Below are 25,076 nucleotides of genomic sequence, written 5' to 3'. Positions count from 1 at the left end.
TAAGATGCTTAAAATATTAAGTAACAGCGGGTAGCACAATTCAATGTAATTAGTCCAAATTTACTTTAAGGCCATGGTGACAATTTTAAACATTAACCCCCTTATTCATATACATACACTAAAGTTATCAAGCCGATAAAGTTTGTTTATCCCTTTCCGACGTATTGGTGTGATGGAAAGGGACAAACGAACTTTAACGGCTTGATAACTAAGTACTACTACATTTATGAATAAAGGGGTTAAAGGTTAAGAAAGAACTGCGCTATTATTAAATACAAGACTGACCTAAACCGTAGCGAAATAAATAAGCTTATAGTGCTCACTCCGTAACGACTTTACCTTACTTATTCCTCTATGCTATGAGTTATTTATTTGTCGTAATAATTGGCAACAAAATGTGTAATGGTAATGGAACAAAAAAAAAGATCGATAGGGGTGAGATCTCGGTTTTAAGAAAATTATTTCAGTAAATAAGGAAGTATATATAGAGTTCTTATTCAAAGTCTCTCTTAGACTCTGAAAAATGTCGATTTTAAGGAGGGCAAAATTGAACGTATAATGAAAAACGTACCGTAAAAGGATTAAATGTTATTAAAATTTGACTTACTGCCCTTTGGTATAAATACGCCTCTACATGTCCTTCTTACCTTTTCGTGGCATGTCATGAATATTATTAATAGGTGTATGTAGTTTTTCATAAACTTTATAATGTTCAATTAGGACCCACGTTCTGGGTGCATATTTACAGATATGAAAAGTAGGTTTTTTATTACAGTATTAACCATTTAAAACATTTATCTTTTATACTACAAAGTCAGATGTCTGCAATATAATGAAATTCCTCATTTCCATACCTCCTCAATCCACACTTCGTTTACTTATTGGCAATAGACAAAACTACTTTTACCATTAGTATGCGGGTGTATTTTAATGCAGAATTATTGAAATGTATTTGTACGTAATAGCAGGTTTAAAGTAAGCATTATACCTGTTATAATCTTAATTAACCTATAGCCCCTCTAGGTATACTTATATACCTAGTCTACTTATTCTAGACAATACAACATAACAGTATAGGTGCTTATTATCAAATTAAGATTGTAGATTGTCACAAAAGTTTAGTACCTTCTCTATCTTAAGTGGTATTATTACTTACATATTTACTTTTAATTGAAATTAATTCTACGTATAACGATTTAAGATATCTACGTAAATATAACTAAGTAAAGATATTGTAATTGTGATATCTACCGGTGCACCGGTAGAATACTTAGCTAAGATACTTATTTACGATCAATAGGTACATAGGTGCCTAACGTATTAATTCAATAATATAGGTAAAGGTATCCCAACATCTCTCGGCTCGGCTCGTCAACAGCCGATAGGCAAAAGCTTTAGTGCGTTTTCACATTATCCGATCCTATATCGGATGTTGGACCAATATCCCATACATTACAGGCGCTATCTTGGATTTTTTCCATTGAAATCCTTCCGACATCCGATATCGGATGGGATAATGTGAAAACGGACGTGTAGAGGATGCGGCATTGGCCGGTTCTAAATGTGGGGAACTGGGAGACCCTTAATCTTAGTAGGTAATACTTAATTAATGTGACGTGAATTGTATTGAAATGATGCTCTACTGTGCAGTATTTTATCAGTGTAAGTTTTGTAATTAGACATTTTTATACATAATGGCATTATGTATTTTTAGGCTTTATTGTAGGCAATTAGATGGCCGAATCCACAAAAATGCGAATGCGTCATTTGGATGCATCATTATGACCATGAATCTGTGGCATCCCGGAATTGTTAATAATTTAAAACATACGGCAGTCCGACCTACGTTTAGGTATATAAACCTAGTAAAGGCTATGTTGAAATATCGTTTTTTAACTTTTTGTATGGACCTAGCAGGTGACCGCTTTCCATCAGGCGGACCGTATACCTGTTTGCCACCGACGTGGTATAAAAAACCTAGCAAACCTCAGCGCTTCACTCTCCAGATTACAGACATCTGCTCCGAAATCGTCAAAAATACCAGAGATGTTTACACCTCAAAACTTAGCAAGTAGTAAGTACCTACTTACTTACCTAAGTAGCATGTCTAGTGACGGATTGCCATTGTAAAACTTAGCATGTCAGAAATACCAAATATAAGTCTAGTAATGAACTGAGACATATATTAGGTTTCACCGAGGTCACCCTGCAAACAGGCAGGCATTACGTATTATTAAGACTGGGTATTATTAAGTATTTAAATTTGGAACAGACTCGCCTGTACCAAGTTTTCATATTTGGAGTAACGGAAATGGAGATAGATCAACAGTACCTACATAAAACCCATACATAGGTACAAGTAGCTAACGCCAAATCGTTAAATAGCTTCAATAATGCCGGTTAATAATAAATGTTCCGTAGTGTGAAATTATTAAAGTCGTGGTTTGAGGACTTAAACCAATATTTTCCTCGTCCTAAAGGTCCGAAATTATGATTGCACTATAATTACAGGTCTATTCACAAGACCTGGCACAGATTAATAAAATATAGTGGCCCTTGACAATTGACGACGGTAGTTATATCACTGACGGTGTCACTCACACAATAAAAGTTTTGTTCATTCCATCCGTGCCAGCTTTCGTGAATCAACCTGTACATACTCGTAAATGTATGTCACAGTTAATTTTAGAAAAAGGACATGCTATAGAGGTATGTGTAGGTGGTAATATGTATAGGTGCTACAACACTTGCCTCATCAGTGAGCGATATCTTGTTTTCAAAACTTGGGACCCAAAATTAGCGTAAATCGTTAACAAAAATTAACTCGCTGTCAGTTTTGTGACGATAATAAGTATAAAATCTGTCTAAAAATTTACTTTTTTCATTCTGAATGTAGATTATCGCTTAGTTTATGTAATTAACATAAAAACAATATTTTTATTGAAATTTAATGCTTAATTTATCGTCACAAAACTGACAACTAGTGAGCTCATTTTTGTTAACGACTTACGCCAATTTTGGGTCCCAAATATTGAAAATGCCCCTATGCATGATTAATTGATTATTCACAGATTGATTATTGACATGATTAACAGTTAGCTACTTATGGGCTTTACTATAAGTTTCTGAGTACCTAAGTGACCAAGTTGTTGCCAAACAGAGTTGGACCTAACTAAGTAGGTACTGGATTTTTTCCCTGTCGTGCACTGGTGAGAGGAGGAGAAAAATCCCAGTAGTTTCCATTAACGACTTGGTGATATGGTGAGCTGGGAAAATTATTGTAAGCTTTATGCATACCTAGTATTAATTATAAGTAAAACTAATTATATCTATTGCAAAAATATCCACTAATGTAATCGTAGTATTAGACTTATTTATGGACTTAAACTTGCATTTTAAATTATAATTAATAAGTAGGTAATACATAGTGATATCTATAGCTAAATTAGTTAGTATTGCATACAGCGACCAAATACTTAAACGTTGGAGGTACTATTTGCTGGTGATAGTATTTGTTATATTTTATAAGAGTAATGTGTTCAAGCAACATAAAAAAGTACTTAGCTCTATACTGCAATTTATTAATGAAAATTTGATTAAAATATGAATCGTACATTCCTTAAGTTCGTCGTTTGAAAAATATTATCATGCATCCACACTAACTGTACTCGTGCCATAATTGTATTTAGGAAACTGCTAAATTATGCTACGAATTAGTACTACTAAATCAACAATTAGTAAGGTACAGCGGGGCAAATCTCGACTGGGAGGCAAATGTAACTGGTCTATTTTTTCCATGTTTTACAATGTTTGCATTATTAAATAGAGTGTCCACCGGTTATATATGGTAGGCGTGTTCAGTGGATACATGTAGAACTCAACATCATAGTGTAATAATGGAAATGGATTAGTTACAATTGCCCCCCAATCGAGATTTGCCCCGCTGTGCCTTACTACAAAATAGGTAGGCTTGACTGATGTGTATCTTTATCGTAACCTTCCTAAACATAATAAGCATGTAAATGTTATGAATGAAGTAATAACGAGTAGCTTATTCTTTAGCTATCCGAGTATTTTGCTAACACTCGAGGACGTCAAGAAATTGACGAAACCACTTTAATCAATATTTTTTTGTAACACTCTATTTTTTTCTAATACGTCATCATGGTAATGTCCAACCACCAAGTTGCTACTAACAAGGTACCTACAGGGATATTTTCCACTGGTCACTTATCGCCAACTCGGTTCGTGGTAATTACCGATTTTTTTTTTGGTGATGGGCCGGAATCCCCGTTATGTAGTTGTTGGTAATAACTTGTCGGTAACTATTAAAAATGAATTTAAAGCTTTTAAAAAGTTTAAATTTCTAGAGCTTTATAGTATTACTTACACTTATGTAACATATCATATATAAGATCTGTGAACTCTAGGATCTGTTGAGCTCTAGGATCGAGGCAAATAAAAGCACGTCGTTGTACCTACGTATACGTAATACCTAAATAAAATAGAAATAAAAGCTTTATGAGACAGGATGAAAGAAAAAATGGTTTGTGATATTTGATTGGTACTGTTCGGCTGACCAAGCAACGATTTCAGGTCGGTCTAAAATAGGTACCAGTATGCAAGGTGCGTATTGGTGCACATCATCTAGGTAAAGTAATTACATACTTATCCTATACGGATGTATGTATACGGACAGGTGAACTGACTGATTAAATGATATATTTATGTGTTCTTTTGATATTGTTTTGTTAAGATAGAATAAAATTACTACTTGAATTAAATTATTTGTTTTTGTTATAAATTCCTTTCAGGTGCCCTTGCAGCATCATGGTGAATCAACATTTTCTTTGTCAGCTAAATTTCGCATACTAACGCAAAAAGTTTTATTTCGATAGGTAATTGAACCTATTATTTTAAAGACAAGATATGCAAGCTACGTAATACATATTTTTTCAGGATTTCATATTTTATAACTCTGTTACGAGCAGTGACCCACTGGGACATAGCTGTCCCTAACTTTTGTATGAGAATAGTGTCTTCCACTGGGTCACTTATTTTTCAAATGAAGAATGGTTCGTTTTGGTGCGACTCTGTTTAATTTCTGCTTGTAATATAAAGATCTGTATTCACGTTGGTCTTCTTAAAACTCACAAATGTAGAACCAATAATAAATAAATAAGGGCAATTCTCGCAAAAGACAAAAAAAAAAGTTGATTTTGCATGTAACTCCCATGTGACAAACTAGGCACGTAGAGCATCACAGAGCTACCACACACACAGAGCATCACAGAGCTGTTCTCTTGAAAAAAGTAGGTATGTTTCTCATTTTACAGTTGTATTACATAAATCAATTTACACAATCGAATTCTGACCTTAATAGTATGAACACCACACGATCTAAAAATAATTCATGATCACTTGAGGTTGGGTGGCGGACTTGGGATTTCAATTATAATTGGAATTGTATCGACCTATCTAACTCGTGGACCTATGTAGACAATAGTACTTTGTGCAACGTGGGGCGGAAGTTAAATATTGCACACGAGAGTTAGTTAAATCGCAATGGCTTGCCAGAGCGATTTAAACACAAGTTTGCAATATTCTTCTGCCCGAGTTACACAAAATGTTATTCAAGACACTTGATGGTAATGAAGAGTGGTAAAAAAAAATAGACACATACTAGAAATTTCATAGCTCCCTAGGGAGAACGGTTCTTCTATTCTATAACTCCCGCTCGGCCTGTGTACAATTGCAGGTGTGATGAAAAGTCATTTACTTCTTAGGTACCTAACTACTTACTTAATCTATTATACAAGTCACTTCTGTTGACAATATTATAAAAGTTATCGTCTCTGGCACATACGTATCCCGTCTTTTCCTATTGACTGAGTCCTTGTCCACAAGAGTTTCTCTTAATATTATTTAACCTTGTAATATTATTTCAGTTCAACTGGTCCAGCCATTCTGAGAGAGGTCAACGCCTCAGGATAGATACTTTCATTCTTCTGAGAGTGATCAATCTACCTATTCAGGATACATATTTAGTATTCGACAAGTAAGCCTGTTACCGCTACGTTGCGAGTTGCGACACAATAGAATTGAAGATGTGACCCTGTGGCGAAGTATCCAAAGTAAGAAAAAATATGTACAGATAATATTGGAATAGCAGAGCCTTTGCTAAAGTACCTTGTTGGAAGTTCAGATTGTTCAGATAAGCGCTCTAGGAAGAGTTAAAAATAAATAATAAACACGGTGTAGGTATTTAACGAATGACACGAAGTTGAAGGCTAATTAAAACTGTCTGCCAATTGAAATTGTCTGGATCGTCAATAAAATCCAATAATGAGTGAAGTATTTTGTTTTAGCAAAGGCAAAAAGTATTTATTAATGGTATAGTAAGATTAGTAAGTAAGAAAAATGTTAGACGGCGGCATGACTTTCTGCCTATTTATTTTTCCATGAGATAGGAGGCAAACGAGCACACAGGTTGCCTGATGGTAAACGATCACTGCCGCCCATGGACACCCGAAACACCAGAAGTGTTGAAAGTGCATTGCCGGCCTTTAAGATGGGTGTACGCTCTTTTCTTGAAGGTTTGAAGGTCGGTTTACCAGTACTATACCTAATACTCGTTACATCGTTAAGATAATAATGAGTATAAATAGCTGTCCAAAAAAGAAGATACCTATTTCGCCAGCATGGCAAAGTACAAAGCAAACAGCAAACGTGCTAGTTTGCTTTTCCACATATCTGCGTCAATAAAGATGGATCGTGTATTCGACAGCCTTGGCACGGATCGCAGCGGCCCTTCGTGGCATATGCCCGGCACGTGTGCTACCCGGTAATAGACAATGCTACATATTATTACTGAAGTTTTTATTTCAAGACTTGACTCACAATAAGGCGACTGGTATTACTCGCTAAAATACCTATGTGTTTGGTGAGTTACTCATCCCTGTTGATAAGTATACCGCACTTCTCTCTCTGGTTAGACTTCTATCTTTTAAACAATTTGCGTCACTTTGATATTAGTTATCAATATATACCTAGATATTTTTCTGGCCCGAACGAAGTGATACTAGTGACTTTTACTTCCTTCCGATACTTAGTTTATCGATAACTTACATTATAATATGTCACTAATTATTATAATTATGTCATTAATTATTGCCGTGGCACTGAATCTTGAGAAGTTTCATGTGTTCTGCCTACCGACAGTTTAGGGAATATAGGCTTGAATTTATGTGTGTTTTATACGAATGTCACATGTTTGGAAATACATGGACAATAATAATATCAAACCATATTTTAATAGTTTACATAATTTCTTACATTATTATTCAAGATTTTAGAGATTATTATTAGGGGTAATTAATAATCTTATGTAAGGCTATTTATCGATAAAAGGATTGTCGATGTTTTTATTTTGTCAAGCACTTACGACTTGACGTTCGTGCGTGCCCGAAAAATATCTAGGTATCAATCTCCTACAATGGTGTTACAAGAGTAAAAACCGCACTTGAATATTACGAATGTTTGCTTCATAGAAAATCGAATCGAATTATCGCAATCTGGCTTCGCTTCGGTCCTCTGCACCCGTTGACAAAGATATGGCCCTTCTGCAGTTTTTGTGTTTCTGTTTTCGCAATGGCACCAATATTTACGCAAATACCATAACACAGCGTTGCAGGTTAAAAACAGCTATTTCTTTCTAACGCGAACTGGTAATAATAATGTTTGACAACATAAGCATAACAATACCGATTGCATTAATAATCGTGATGCATATCGAATCGCATGGAGAAACAAGTTTTGATCCGGACTGATATTATGTCCATTTACTTAGTTTACTCAATTCAGAGAACCAATGAAGTGAGATCTCTAAGTCGATATGAAGATTTTCCAAATGGACTAACTTATGAAAATACCTACTTAATTAAGTAGGTTATTATATTAAATCATTAATGATTTAGTTGGGTACGAAAATAAAACTTGATATTTTTATTTCATATGGATTTGTTACCGAATACGATTGTACAGTTGCAATTAATATAAACTAAGCGGTCTGAGCAGCATGGTAAGTAAGGTACAAGAATAGCAATCATGATGACTTCACCGAGGTTGACCAGGTCAATTCATCGACCAAATATTTCTGAGAGGTCACAATAACGAACGAATGTCACTGGTATGAATTGTTATGTTCGTACTTGAATGGAAAACGATCGATACATACCTAATTAGTAATTTCATAAGCTGACGTAGTATTAAAATTGTAGAAAATAAAACTTTATGAACGGTATAATCGAATATTTTTTTAATTTCCGATTTCAAAGTTTCCTATGAAACGTAATACAGTGAAACCTGGTTAAGTACGTGGGACCTGGATAAGTGAGAAACCTCTTTAGTTGGGACCCAAGGTGTGGTCTCTATTAGTGAGACAAAACAGACCTCTATAAGTGAGATTAGCCTTTCCGATTTTATAGTCACATTTCCCTCTATTAGTGAGACAGAGTGTGTATTTTACCTCTGTTACTGAGACTATATTTGAAATTTATATGAACTTAATTGTTTGTTAAGAATTTTATAAAAATTTACCTCTGTATCTGAGACACAGTCAATCTATGACCTCTGTAACTTGGACTTCTATCCTATCTTTAAATTACGCGATTGATCATTTTTGTGTTCAGATGAGTTTAAGGGGTTTCTTGGTTATTTACAGTAATTAAAACTAAAATCTCGATAATTTACATAAAAATATTTAAAAAAATACTTTCATAATATACCTATAAAAGTTTTAAGACACAATGACGTTAGTCTTATATTTTATTTAAATACAAGGCTTATTTACCTTTTCTTTTAAGTAGTATGCAACTAATAATAACTATATGCAAAACTCCTTATTTATCACCTCTATAACTGGCATACCCTCTATTCTGGCCTCTATTAGTGATACCCTCTGTAAATGAGACAAACATTTTATTATGCCTGTCTAACTGAGACCCTGAATAAGTGGAATACCTCTTTAAGTGAGATAAATTTTGTCGTCCCTTGAAGTCTCAGTTATCCAGGTTTCACTGTAGTACATTACGATACAAGTGCGTAAAAAAGGAAGTTCGAAACGAGTGGCGATAAATTAAAACACGACCGAAGGGAGTGTTTTAAATCGACACGAATCTTTTCGCACGTGTATCATACGACGTTTTTCAGTACAGATGAGCCTCCGAAGTTTCGACCTGGCATATAATGAACCACTTCTCGAACTAGTGCGTAAAAAAACGACCATCTGTACTGAAAAGGTAATTTTTTGCCTATTTTCTTAAATAACTTGAAAATTACCTTACTAAAAATTATTAAAAAAATATTTTTAAAATACTTAATAAAACCTCTTTCATTTGATATGTAACACAATATAGTTCTAGAAACTTTGATTTTTAATTTTCACTTTTACCCCCCAAAAGTGGCCCCTATAATTAAAATTTCTTAATTTAAATTACATGTCCGTCTTTGGGTCACAGGTTTACATATGCGTGCCAAATTTCAAGTTAATCGGTTCAGTAGTTTCGGAGAAAATTGGCTGTGACGACGGACAGACAGACGCACGAGTGATCCTATAAGGGTTCCGTTTTTCCTTTTTGAGGTACGGAACCCTAAAAAACAAGTCCGTTTGTTTAAAAAAAAAGGTGGTCCGGAAGAGTTGACTTCTTGTTGTAAAAAATAGATTTTCTACGAAATCTCTGCGTGCGTTTCATTTCAACATAATATACCTAAGTATATCTATTTCATTAAAAGTAACAGGCCCCGTAGCCGAATGGCATTTCTCCGACGCCAAACGAAAGCGATACGCCGCTGGCTCTGTCGCGCCAATACGCAAGCGCTTCGTTTCGTGAGCGATTGTGCCATTCGGCTAGCCACCCTGGCCCCGTAGCCGAATGGCATTTAATACGCCGCTGGCTCTGTCGCGCCAAATAGAGATAGATATCTACTAGCGCTTCGTTTCGTGAGCGTTTCGTGAGCGATTGTGCCATTCGGCTAGCCACCCTGGTCTTAATAGTTAAATTCGCGGAATTGCGCGAGAGGACGGCGGAACAAATACCTAACAATTAACCTATCAAGCCGCGATCTGTCGTGCCTGAAGAATTACCACTGGGTGTATAATTACCAGTCCAAGCTGCTAAGAGACCAAAGGACGTGCAAATCGAATCAAGTGGCGTAAATGATTAAATGAGATAAGACACTTGAGTGTGTAAGTATAGGTATATTTTCCTTGCGATTATATTTACGTGTAATTTTGATAAATATTACAAGTCAGATGTAGAAAACCATCGTCAATGTTTCACTACCAATTATCCAGAGGCGCTTCGGCGTTAATAGGAAATTCAACATCATTCCCTAAAGTTGTTTGCGTTTAGTGCGTTAACGTTAATTTAACAAATAGGTACTCAGGTAGTTAAGGCAAATTGGCCTTTTAAGTGGCTGCCACTGTAATGGATGCTGTTTTTTTTTCAATTGAACGCTACGTAACGTAACGTAGGAGTATAGTAAACAATAATAGTACCAATTGTATCTTCATCGAATGGTCATTCCATTCCCACTAGTTACCACCAAATTATTGCTATAAAATAGTAACTAAGTACTGGGAGAAAAATCCCAGTATTACCATCCACTAAGTGAATTGTGAACTAAATAGGGTTGGTGGTAACTGAATCTAAGAATTTTCCAGTATTTATAAACTACTTGTACATACATATTTTTTATACTTACCCCTTATTCATAAACGTTCACTAAAGTTATCAAGCCCATAAAGTTCGTTTGTCTCTTTCTACCACACTTATACGTCAGAAAGGGACAAACGAACTTTATCAGCTTGATAACTTTAGTGAACGTTTATGAATGAGGGGGTTAATAAGGTAAGCTTTGGTGGTAGGTAACTAATGAAAACTATGCAACAATTTACTGTCATAATCAGACGATATTAACCCTTTACAGATCACAAAAAAAACCACCTGTAAGATTATCTTTTTGTATTTTTCTCTTGCACAGAATTTTTAGGACTATCGGATGGCGATGAGGTTTGTATTCCCGACATTTTTTTAAGTTTTGCCATAATGTTTATGGCGTTAACAACAATATATTGAAATCGCGAAGCGTCTGGTTGAGGTAACTGGTGACCGAAGAGCTGGCGACTTCCTCGCACAACGTATCAGCATTGCGATACAGCGAGGAAATGTCGCCAGTATCCTTGGTACAATGCCTCAAGGGCCTATTTTAGACATTAGCTAGCTTTTAAGTTTAGTCTTAGTTTCTTTAGTTTCTTATATAATTATGTAAATATGTTCATGTGAATAAAGAGATTAAAATATATAAGTAGTTTTTATTTAAAGGAATGAAGCTCTACTAAAACATATTAGGTAATTATGTGGATTTTTATCAAACGCCCCGTGAAGTCACAAAGTAGGGGAGGTTAATCGACGTAATCGATGTTATCGACACCCATCTGCTTGAACAGGTGTTTTCTGATTGGAAACGAAGCAAAACAAAATAGGCGTGGAAATTATTAAACATTTGTCAGTCGTATACCTCGAAAGCATACCTCGAGTATAGCATTACCTATTGATGAAAATGCCTTCCTCAGGGACTAGACGAAAAGAAGGGCTCCTCCATGAGTAGGTACTTTAGTATTGTGGCGAAAGTTGTTGGGCTGTGTCGGAGTTGTGTTTTATTCGTGCTCTCCGATGTGTGTAGACCGCGTAGGCCCCAGTACGCGGGCGCCCCAACACACGCACGCACGCTACGTGTCGCATACCACTAGCAGAGGAGAAATCGCCGTTTCTAAACTCGTACAATGTGATACATGTGATTTGGACTAACACGGATTAAAATCTCGAGGTCACAAAGTAAGTATTGCATAAATTGGTAAAGTTTACATTTCATATCTCAGGTTAAAAGAGGTCATATTGTTTACATGCTTTACTTCACTATTGCAAATTATCTCATATCTTAAGGAGAGCAATTGCACATCTACACATATAGTTACATCTTGAGTAACCTTGCTAGTTAACGGATATCTACGTGTTATTCAATTATTCATCCATACTAGGTATTAATCCACTTGTGCTTCGCTCTATCTGTAACCGTTAACTGACCTCTAAGCTTAGCCCAAATGTCTCACCAATGATCTCCATCTAAATTCGCATTGATATAAATAAATAAAATTGATAAATTGAATTAGTACAATTGCCAAATTGCTGGAGGTACTTTAGGTATGGACAAAGTTATAATCTCTTTAGCCAAAATTAGAAAAACGTACGGTTATAATAATAAAATTGCGTGTGGGCTAAAATATTAATGACGAAATGTTTCCCGGCGAATGTAATATAATATCTAAAAGGATACCTACTTAAAACAGCTCAACCGGTTATGCCTTTGCCAGTATGCATACATGCAATCTACATGCACTTAAATGCCCAAGTTTCTGACGTCAACATAATGGAAACAAAGTCTTGCATTTCGTATTAGATTTGATAAAAACAATTGCACGCTAAATGTGGCTTAGTTAAACTTTGACTTAATAAACTTCTGCATCATAGGTATTTTAGTAACATAGTAAGTACCTACATAGCCTACATAGACACACTACACTTTACCTACATAGTTAACTCTAGATTGTAAGTACTACAGTGATGTAGGTACTACTTTGTAATCGCATCAAATATTATCTAAGTACCTACTTAATTATTCCAAGCATAAAGAACAGGTTTATTTATAATATAAATCGTGCTCTAATGTAAGTCTATTAATTTGTTTACTACGTATTGATTTACCTATTATAAAAAGTCAATAATTATTTTAAATCTCCTTATCAGTAATTCCGATATCAGTAAGCTGTGATAATCTTCTATATTACATACATGTTATTTGTTACCTAACTGAAATAATAATACATACATGTTATTTGTTACCTAACTGAAATAATAATAATAATAATCATTTATATCCTATACGCTTTGTGTGTCAAACAAGTCTGTCATTATAAAAAGGCGTGAATGGTTCTACCTATGGCACAAGAACGCAGATAACTTGATAAGTACGCCTGTATTTTAAAAATTTGCACTTCTACTGACTTAATTAAATGGCTTGGCAGACTACCTATAGCCGGGCTAGGCTTAGGTGACGCAGCGAATGACTATATTATGTACGCACTTAGCTATTATAAATTCCTTATTCCAGTATCAACCCTGGCGCCAATAATGAAGAAACCGGGAGCCGGCTCCAGCAAGAGCGGGCTGGGTTCCATAGGGAAAAGTGGACTTAGCGGCGGGAAAAGTGGACTCACTTCAGGCAAGGGCAGTGTACTGGGCTCCTCCAGCAAATCCGGCAGTTCCACCTCCAAAACTCTCAGTTCTACGTCTAAAAGCTCCATAAGTCCTATAAGTAAGAGCAGTGGAACATCTATATCGAAAAGCGCTAGCCCTAAAACGTCGCAATCATTTGATTTCACACCAAGTAAATCAAAGTCGCTGATCCCGTCATCTCCGAAAAGCTTATCACCTTCTTCCTCGTATAACGTTTACGGAACACCTAAAAGTGGAAAATCGACGACCTTTGGCATTATCTGGATCCCGACCGGCAAACGCAACAAAAAGAAGGACATTGTGCTCAACTACAACAATGACGATCGACGACGCGAGAGATCCCCTTCATTTTATAAATTGTGAGTACGTACACTACAGTACAGGGGGCCGATTTTTGAATCTCGTCTTCATAAGATTCAAAAGCTGGCTGGTAGGCCTCGTTTTCACATTATCCGATCCGATATCGGGTGTCGGACCGACATCCTACACCCGATAAACGCTTCCGATAGTGTCGGATGTCGGTCCGATAAAACGCATTGTTCCAAATCAATGAAGTATGATTTTGTATCAAAAAATATTTTTAATTTTTTTTATATTTAATAATTATACGCACTACATTTCAAATATTTTATTGTAACATAAATGTTACAATAAAATTTAAATAACGATCATAAAAATACTCAAGAGTGGCAGCTAAAATAAATAATTTTACATTTAACTATATCTACTAAAAGATGAAAAAAATAGTATCCGCAATTCGGACCGATGAATACCAATCTTTTTTTTTTCAACAGAAATTCATCATTAACAACTGTTTAATAGACGCCATTTTTGTCACGCACACTACTACAAACGTATACCTACATTATATACGCACACATACAAATATTATCGGCCGACAGCTGGCGGGGGGTCCGGCATGCCAAAAATGTCGGAAGCGTCCTGCCGATATCGGCAGTTCGATGGTGCCTCGGACAAAAACTGTCGTAGGATAGTGCCATCTGGATTAAATCCGCAATTTTTGCGTTTTATATCGTTTTTTAGTAATAATGATCTATCAAATACATAAATAAAGACCTGGAAGCGCATAAATCTTACATTTTACATCCTTCCTACATCCGATATCGGATCGGATAATGTGAAAAAACGGCCTTAACTCAGAACACAAGACTTTATAGCAAGGTAAACAGTACTAAACTAGTGTTAGTTATACATAATGTGTAAATGTACCTAATTAGTTTGAATATTAAACTCTTAAGTTTATATTTCCATTTTTGCAATCGTGCGCCTGCACCAAGGCTACGGCTGCGGCAAGTTCACGACAGACAGGTGACATCGAGAAAACAGTATATTTTTCTCATTTCCACTTATGTATGGCCTTATTTTGATGCGGTGCGATAAGTTGTTAGGCTGGCAACAGACACTCTTAAATTTCATACACATTCTTAAGCTCCGCGCACACGGATGCAACAGTTGCACGGCGACATTTTTTGTCTCTGTCGTGCGTCTAAGACTCCGCGCACACGGGCACAGAATATATAATAGTACAAGTACAGAAGGCTCACTCCTTTGATGTTCACAAAATGCCGCCATTCTAAATTCTTACCTACATTAACAAACGGACCGCACGCGAGCAGCCAACATTGAATTTTATTGCGCCGCGCGAAGGTCGTCGCCAATGAATGGGCCGCGAACTCGCGGCCGCTGACATGTACTTGTAGCGCGGCGATAGAATCGCGGAGTGAGCCGCCCCTGACACGGGCGACAAAACTGTTTTGTCTCCGTCGCTCGGTCTATGGGCTAGTATGAAGGTGCGCACACGAGGCGACGCAACTTTTCATACAAATACGAAAGTTGCCGAGCAACTTTGTCGCCCGTGTGCGCGGAGCCTAAGGAGTGACGACAGAGACAAAAAATGTCGCCGTGCAACTGTTGCATCCGTGTGCGCGGGCCCTTAAAATTCAGATTATTCGCAATCTGTCAGATCAATCTGAAAAAAATCATAATCTTCAAAAATAAGACTGTGTGTGGACAGTTGCGAAATTGTATGGAAATCCGTGCACTCGATCTGATTTCATAAGATTATCTTAAGATTATGATTTTTTTAAATTATGAATTTTAAAACTGTCTGTTGCCGGCCTTACGGTTTTTACATGAATAACAAAAAATAAAACCGCCTTCAAAAATAAGCGTGTTACAAAACACGGAGAAACTAAAAAGCCAAAAATAATAAACCTTTTAAATTCAGATTTCTTATCGGATTGCAATAATCTAAACATCCAAATTATAAACAAATCAATTATTTTTGTAGTCTGTTTGCCCCACCCAATCAGATACGCAGGCTGGCCCCGACTCCAAAAATAATTGATTTGTTTATAATTTGGATGTTTAGATTATTGCAATCCGATAAGAAATCTGAATTTAAAGGTTTATTATTTTTGGCTTTTTAGTTTCTCCGTGTTTTGTAACACGCTTATTTTTGAAGGCGGTATTATTTTTTGTTAAAAAGTTATTTATTTGTTGATTTTTAGTGGTTCCTAGTGATATTATATGTATCAGTCCGAATATATGTACAGTAGTGAAAGAATTATCCTTTAACTCCTAACCATTGAGGAGTTGACCTTCCATCATCAGCTCAGCCACATAAAATTATTACCATCAGGCGTAAATACTGGTAAACCTTTGAAAAATACACTAAAAACATTACATGTGCCTAAATAACATATATAACATTTGAAGAGTTCCCACGATTTCTCCAAGATCCCATCATCAGACCCCGACTTGGTGCCAATGGGATCATCTCGGGGTTATACCCGTTCGATCAAAAAAAAAAAATTTGAAAATCGGTCCACGATTCTCGGAGATATCGAGTAACATACAAAAAAAGAAAAAAAAACAGTCGAATTGAGAACCTCCTCCTTTTTTTGAAGTCGGTTAAAAACCAGTCGACGTATAGGCGCATTAAGGCTGGCGCCCACTAGTCTCGTCTCGTCGAATCGCAAAAATAATATAATTTTCAAAAATATTTCTTTACTATAATTAGTATGAACTGTGAATTATTTGAATCGACGCGTCGCCAATGAACGCAGTATCATAGTACTTGTAAATGTATAAACGGTCAACCAAATGTTAGGTAAGCACTAAAAAAGGCGGCAAATATGAAAAATGTGGGGCTCAGTGGCCAATTATCAACGCTCCTTCAGTATTTCCATATTAGCAAATCGTTTTGACAGTTCTTAACCTTCAAATATAAAATTGTCAGTTCTTAAATTTAATAAAAAGAAGCTGATTTGACTAGTAGGTAACTAGCCTATTGAGCATGGAGAATAGAGGTAATGACCGGCTGAGGCCATTTAATTGACACAAATCATTAATTGATACAAATCTCTCCGCTGGGAGGGCATGTCTCTCTCAATGCTCAGCGACGTGACATGACATTAGACGTTCTTTTTTTGTAGGCTGATTTCGTCGGTCTCGGCAACTCAAGACGTAATCCCACGGGGCAGTGCGCTGGCTTCGTATGCAGATGTTCTCACTGTTCTCAGGTCCGATCCTGATAGCGATTTTTTTTTAATATATTTTAATTTTCTTTTTGTGTATTTTAATTGTGTTTAGTTATTTTTTTATTTATACAAATGTATTTGCATGATAACTTAAGCCCTTTTACATTGTTTGCGCCATCCTAAGTAATATAAATCATGCAAATGATATTCAAAAAATAAATATCTGTAGAAAAAAATTAAAAAAAGCTCTCATCAGGATTTGAACCCGGGACCTCTTGCTCCGTAGGCGGGGTTACTACAGTGAAGGCTAACAGATTGTCGAACCCTTATGTACCTGCGATTGCAGCGCCACCTATCTTTTCTTTTAAATGTTCACTTCTGATACATAGGCCGGCAACAGACAGTCTTAAAAATTCATAATCTTAGAAAAGATTTGTATGCAAACTGACACTGACAGATCTGTCAGTGTCAGTTTGAACTGTCAGTTTGCATACAAATCTTTTTTAAGATTATGAATTTTTAAGACTGTCTGTTGCCGGCCATAGAGAGGTTGCTCCTTTATCTTCTTCATGCTATTGAGATTCGTTCGATTCGGTTATGGAGATTAGAGGTAAGGAGCGATAGCTTTAAGTATCAGAAGTGCACATATAAAAGAAAAGATAGGAGGCGCTGCAATAGCAGGTACTATCAGCTGCAAAAGAGCATGGAGAAATTATGAATGAATTCATTGATAAATTCGCCATGCACTTTTGAAGCTGATAGTACATTAGGGTTTGACAATCTCTTAGCCTTCTCGGTAGTGACCCCGCCTACGGAGCAAGAGGTCCCGGGTTCAAACCCTGATGAGAGCTTTTTTTTTACTAACATTTTTTTAATATTCAAAAATATTTTGTTTTGTTACAACTTTTCGAAATTTCATTCGCAAGAGTTACATTACCTCAGAATCCTAAGATGGGGCAAACAATGTAAAAGGGTTTAAGTTGACTTTTGTATAAATAAAACAATAACTAAACACAAAACAAAAATTAAAATATAAAAAAATCAAAAAACAAAAAGATTGCTGTCAGGATCGAACCTGAGATCATCTGCATACGAAGCCAGCGCACTACCACGGGACTACGTCTTGACTTGCTCAGTCCAACGAAATCAGCCTAGAGAAAAGAACGTCTAATGTCATGTTACGTCGCTGATCATTGAGCGAGACATGCGCTCCAAGCGGAGAAATTTGTAACTGCAATTACATGGCCTAAAGGTGGTTTTACACCGGGAGAGCGTGAATGGGCAGAGCGGAGAGGGAATTGAAATTTGTATGGCGAATTTTAAATTCTCGCCCAGCGCATCTTTATAGTAAAGATTGACTTGGATGTGCGGGACTTTAATTGAGATATTTGTTAGTGTAAAAATGAACTGTATTGCTTTCGACTTAAAGTATAAATTAACTCTGATGTTAGTTTCCCACCAGCAGAGCGAGACGAGAAGTGGCTTAGCGTGGAGAGGAGTGGATTGACGTGGATGTGCGGGACGTGAATTGAAATATTAGTTAGTGTAAAAGTTAACCGTATTGCTTTCTATTTAGAGTATAAATTAACTCGAAGGTGGTATTCTACCGGCAGAGCGCGACGAGACATGGCGAGGCGCGGATTGAAGAGGATGTGCGAGACTTGAATTGAGATATTTATTAGTGTAAAAATGTACCGTATTGCTTTCAGCATAGAGTATCGTATGAAACCTACAATCTGCGGCAGGCACGCGCAGGCACGCGCGGGCTCGCGCGGGTTCGCGCAGGCCCGCGATGGCTATTAATGGCAATTTTTAGTGGAAAAGGGTCCGGGCGATTTCAATTCCCTCCCCGCTCTGCCCACCACTGTGGAAAACCACCTTCAGCCGGTCATTTTTAAGACTGTTCTACTTCGACTGATGTTTCTCCTTACCTCTATTCTCCCTGGATTCGGTGAGCCCAGTGGACGCCAGTCTCTGTAATCGAGTGTGACCACTAAAAAAATGTTCATGAATCCAAATTCTCTCTGTCTGGACTGGGGTGCCACCACCACTACCAACATAAAAATACAAGTGTCAAGTTGTCAACACTCAACAATACAATACAGACAATACAGTAGGAAATTGCATATATGTAGTACGAGATGTAGCGAGAGTGCAAAAGTGCAATTGCATTGTGTCGTACTTTATTTTTCTACTCAGAAACAAACATAAAATTGTATGTAATAAATAGTGAAAAGAATAATCGAAATTCAATATTTTAAATGGTTCACATCACTCTGTATCGTTAAAAATTGCAGACTACTTTGTTTACAAAACAGCTTCCAAACTTTTTGGTTTGAATTTTACGACAATGCATGAACAAGAAACTAGCAATTTTGAAACAATCAGAAACACATGGCGTCGATTGTCTGGAGAACGAATTGAATCTGCATTATTAAGGTATTTCTTAAAACTAACGTATCGGATACAAGTTTGTTTACATTTTTTACTTAGAAACCGTGCGCGTCATAATGTAATACGATCACATTGCAACAGGAAACTTCGGTATCGCTCTGTATGTTCGTGTTGGCCTCTATTAAATGTACTTTTCGTTTTTTTTAGCATGTCTGGTGATTCTCATGAAACAACTCACAAGAAAGCAGACGATGATACGGGTCTATTAGTTGGGCCGGATCGCAAGTTACCCACGGCGGCATTAGCTGCCACAGAAACGGCGGTAGCAGCGAATATTACAGCTTGTAACTTGGATGAGAAACAGCATCTAATAAAACCTGACAATGATGAAACTAAAGTGAGTAATTTTGTCTGTGTCATCCAATATTCAAACATAATGTACTACCTATTCATTCAGTAATGATTCCACTTCTTAATGACTGCATTTAATTTTTAACTACTGTACAATGATTAGTTAGTGTATTCAGTCGTTCCATTGCCCACCTGAACCTTGGGTAGTTCTCAATATATCTAAAAGTTCTAATAATCAGTCTATTTTGAAATTAACTGATATTGAAAGTAGAGTTAGTTGCCCACTAACAAGACATACAGGCTAGTGACTTCAGTGTGTTTAATTTCAATAAGAATAGTTATTACTAGAATTTTTGTAATTTATATAACAAGTAAAGTGCAACTTTAGCCACTAATGATAAAGATTTCATAAAACATTGTTTTACAGGAGGCAGCTGGTGATGCAAGAGACACTGAAGATGCAGATGGTGATAAAGACTATTTAAGTAATGAGGAGCCTATAAGACATAAATTGCCAGACACGTCTGAGCCGGACAGTGTGTACCTCCGGGCCCCACCTCCACACAAAGCTCGCTCTTCTGCCTCCACACCTGACGAAGACAGCTGTGGCATTAAATGTCTGTATTATACTCTGCAATGCTGTGATTGTGTTCTTATGTAAGCTGCCATGCATTTTAGAGGTATGTAAATTTAGGCCTGGAGCCAGTTAGGAATATTATGCCAGTACTTGCAACCGTCTATGATTTTGGAATTAAATAAGTATAAATTAATAAAGCATAGTATGCCATGAATTGTAATAATACGAGGGTGCATTGGAAAGTTTTGAGCCTAACCTATAAAAAAACGGATTTAGTGTAAATAATTATTTTATTTCTCTACATAATCTCCAGAAGGATCTAAACACTTTTGCCATCTGGTTTCTAAGTTTCAAATTCCTTATAAAAAAAAAGAATCTTCAAGGTCATCAAAATATTGAGCTACAGCTTTTTGTACCTCAATATTCGTCGAAATTTTTTGTCCTGCCATGTGTTTTTTTTTAATTGGGGAAGAGATGGTAGTCGGACAGGGCCAAGTCCGGCGAATGTGGTGGATGCGGCAACAATTGGTAGCCACAATTATGTATTTGTGCAATTGATTTGGCCGCTCTATGGACAGGTGCATTGCCTTGGTGGAATGACATTTTCTTAGACAGCATACCAGGCCTTTTTATTTTTATTTCTTCACGCAAACGTTGTAAAAGTGTGCAATAATAATCTACATTTATGGTTTTACCTTTTTCAAGAAAGTCAATCATAATGATCCCTCTACAGTCCCAAAAGACTGAAGCCATTACCTTCTTGGTTGACAAAACGGCCCTAGCTTTTTAGGGGGTGGTGAACCTGCTCTTTTCCATTGTTTCGATTGTACTTTTGTCTACAGTGTATTGTAGTGAACCCAAGTTTCGTTCATAGTTATGAAACAGCTAAGAAAATCTTGAGGATCACTTTGAAACAGATCTAAACAATTTTTTGAAACTGTATGGCGGGTGCATTTGTTTTCAGCTGAAAGCAGTCTAGGTACCCATCTGGTAGAGACCTTAGAAAAGCCAAGATCGTTGGTAATTATATTTTGTGTTAATTTATAAGAAATGCCTATTGCTTCCTCTATCTCTGCGATCTTCAATCTCCTATCATTTAAAATCAGGTCCAGTATTTTATTGACATTTTCATCTGTGGTAGCCGTCAGCGGCCTACCGCTCCTAGGTTCATCTTGCACTGCTTCTCTGCCACGTTTGAAATCCGCTACCCATCGTTTAATGGTGGCGTATGATAGGGCAGATTCCCCTTAAGTTTCATACATATCTTTATAAATTTCTTTTGGCGGCAACCCTTTTTTTGTAAATATTTTATGATGGAACGATGCTCAATTTTATCAATTTCTATGGAGACCGTGAACACTCTTTGCAAAATCAATCACAACTTTTGCATTTTTGACAGAAGAAAAACAAAAGACAGCAGTTTATGATTAAAAAAGAAGTGGCTATTACGTGCCAGTGTCATTTTTTCTTTTTTATTTAAATATCAACCTTAGGCTCAAAACTTTTCAATCCGACCTCGTATAATCATTGTTCAGAACATGATCAATTCATTCTACTTAAGACTGAAATTTTATAAACATACTATTGGATTTAATGTAGCTAATAGAGCCAGCGAGTTTTCTTAATCTATTATTTTAACAATTTTACATTCCAAACATGCAGTTACTATGAGCTTTTATGAAATCAAACATCTTTGTTACGAGAAATGATAAGAAAGTGATAATAGCTATTACTTATACACAGTGAAGAAATATTAAGCACATTCCTGTGTTTAATTTTCTGAGAAATGGTATATTAGATGTTTGCTTACACAATCTGCAGGGTTAGCACATGATTGCCGCGAGATAGACTACCCGTTCTTATGTCATTAATACAGTTAGAAGAAGACGTGTGATCTATCTCGCGGCGACATACTCCCGCGGCAATCATGTGCTAGGCCTACTGTAAGTAATTTTATATTTTAGTTCATAAAATAAGCCATTCATGAAACAATATTCCTAAACATTTGTGATAGGTACAGAATAATGACAAATCAGAGATCTACTTTTTATAAATGCATGTTTTAACTGCTCATGAGATCTTTATACTATACTTTAAGTAATTATAAGATAGATAATACCTATGAACACCATTTTCTGGTGCTATTTTACGGTCCGTATGAGTAATGGTGTAAATAGATTAGGTGCTTTGTTCAGTATCATTAGTTAACCCGACCAGACTGTAAACGCCTTTGTGAGCTTTATATTGTCTATACAATAATTTAGTTAAAATGTGGACCATTTGATATAGGAGACTCCTGTCCTGTCTGACACATTCACATTAGGCTTGTATACATTGAAATTTATTGTGAAGAGTAGAATCTTATTATATGATGGATAACTGGCAGTTGTAGAAATACCAACAATTTAGTGGCATCTCTTTTTCATCCTCTAATAGATTTGAAAGGGACAACACCACAGTGCTGCCACTTTTAAATTTTTATAATTATACTATTAAACGAGCAATTCTTGTATATTTATTTATTTATTTATTTATTTATTTATTTATTTATTTATATATACCGACGATCTCGGAAACCGCTCTAACGATTTCGCTGAAATTTGTTTTGTGGGGGTTTTCGGGGGTGAAAAATCGATCTAGCGTAGCCTTAGATCCCGGAAAACGCGAATTTTCGAGTTTTCATGAGTTTTTCTTTCGCATTTGTAAACGTAAAATATGGTCCTTAATTTCGCCGCGCGCGCATCGATTCCGCTTAGCTCAGTCGCACGAGGTCGGTCTAATGTACGCAGATAGATCGTAGGTGTCAGGGTTTCGAATCCCGGTCAGAAATTAAGTTTTTGTTTTTTGTCTTTTTTTTTTGTTTTTGTATTTATAAGAGTTTTTTTTTTATCTAAAGACGTGATATATTAAAATAGAACCGAGCGAAGCTCGGTCGCCCAGATATTTTTTATAATTTCTTGTACCTACTGTAGTTGATCAATTTCTTCTAGGCTTAAAGTATTTCTCAAACATAAAGGGTGTCATCTGAATACTATTTTGTCAGTGTGTCTGAATACTATTTCAGACAGGTGTCTGCATCTGTCACCATACAATTTGTGTTAGGAAAATGTTGTAACATTTCTTAGGATGTACGCAAGAATGCGGTTTTTTACAGAACAAGAGGTCGGACCAAAGCGGGCGATAGATGATAGGATATATTATACTAGGAATCTTAGGAACCCCGAGCGCTCCACGTGTACGCGCGATTTTGCTAACGACCGATTTTGCTTAGATTGCAATTATGCTATGAGCCTAATGTGAATATGCTGTTGCTGCTGTGATTAGGGGTCTTCATTTGTACATAAAGGATGAATTGTAGTTGATATATGTTTTGAGAATGTACACCCGTTTTGTACTGCCAGTAAATAAACTGTTTACTCAATGAAGTGTAAAAGATATTTTAGTAGAAATAAAAGATATATGCGTAAATTGTTTTACTCTTTATTATTACATAACAGCCAATGATATAAATGGATCGGGTCAATCCACTTAAAGAACCTACAAGTAGCGGCAAGTAAGTTTAGCGCTGACCGTTATTGCCCAGCAGCCAAATACAGGTCTCTCAGGTGATTACAGGGGGCGAAGGGTATGCGTCCCTATGCGCAGCTATCCCCTCCACATTTCACTCAGCGCTAAACTTACGTGTCGCTACTTGTACTAACATTTTATTTTACCTTTAATTTGTTTTTTTTTCTCTCTGACTTGAACGCAGAAAACGCCATCAGCTGTTCCCATTAAAATAATATCCCCATTTTAAACGTGTTAGTGTAACGGCGGTACTGGCGGTAGGTGTAAGTCAAAGTTAATTAAACCTAATACTGAGAATTGAGCTCAGTAGCCATACTACTTTTATCCAACAACGGTCTACTTATTAGTACAAGTAGCGGCACGTAAGTTTAGCACTGAGCGTTATTGCGCAGAAGTCCGACTTTCAAAATTTCATTCAGATTTTGTTAGCATTTGACACATAATCTATTAAATTTATGAAGCTTGTTTCATTAATTGTGCAGATTACTAATTACTCTAATTAGATATCACGACAAACGAGCGGGAACTTGATGAAAAAAATTTGAAAGAAACTATTGAAAAACGTGGATACGGCATTTATTATACATATACCTATTAAATTTATTCTATCAGTATGTTTTACTTAACTAGTTTTTTTGGTAACTAAATATTTATATATCAGGAATGCATAATAAAAATTATATTTACATACAATTTAGTGAATGATACACATAACATAGAATACCTACATCTTTACACGCCATCGACAGTGGCAGTATTATTATACAACAAAAGTCAACTTAGAGTAAATTAAGTGTTACGCCTTTCTTTTTGGTAAACAACATTAAATAAATAATATCTATAAACACACGCAAAATGTTAAATACAATGATTCATACAACGAATTATAATATTTTTACTAAATAGGTTAAGCGGGGCGGAGCGTTATCTTCACTGCGCGCTAAAGAAAATGCGCTTCACGCATGGATATTCGTATTGGCCCGCCTATTTCTACCTCTATTGCACGCGCATAATTATATTTATCATATTTGCGCCTGCAATAGAAATAACAAGCGGGTCAATGCACGGATATCTTCGTAGAAAGCGATTTTTCATTTAAAGTGTACAATATTTTGCAACAAGGTGGCGCGTTTCCTTTAATATGTTAATTATGTGCATATATTACATAAGTCTAAATTTTCATTCACTAATTACAACTCATTATAAAATTTAATTAAAACATGTTACAACGGAAAATCAATTAAACTAATCAAATAATAACATCTCAAAACGTTCAAAAACAAGGTCAAAATTGCACAAATTCAAGCATTCATTTTCTCCAAATCCATT

General features: G+C 36.1%; 1 protein-coding gene across 1 annotated transcript; it reads left to right on the top strand.

The window, feature by feature from the left end:
- The first annotated feature begins 11,485 nt into the window (after positions 1 to 11,485).
- Positions 11,486 to 21,994, top strand: LOC125240616. Its single transcript, XM_048148579.1, has 4 exons — positions 11,486 to 11,897; positions 13,231 to 13,714; positions 19,460 to 19,649; positions 20,031 to 21,994. The coding sequence occupies exons 2-4, from the start codon at positions 13,251 to 13,253 to the stop codon at positions 20,262 to 20,264; spliced, it is 888 nt and encodes a 295-aa protein (XP_048004536.1). The 5' UTR covers positions 11,486 to 11,897; positions 13,231 to 13,250; the 3' UTR covers positions 20,265 to 21,994.
- The last annotated feature ends 3,082 nt before the right edge of the window (positions 21,995 to 25,076 follow it).

This window comes from Leguminivora glycinivorella, chromosome Z (assembly GCF_023078275.1).
Source record: "Leguminivora glycinivorella isolate SPB_JAAS2020 chromosome Z, LegGlyc_1.1, whole genome shotgun sequence".
Classification (NCBI taxonomy): Eukaryota; Metazoa; Arthropoda; class Insecta; order Lepidoptera; family Tortricidae; genus Leguminivora; species Leguminivora glycinivorella.
This window is presented reverse-complemented; position numbering and strand designations above follow the sequence as displayed.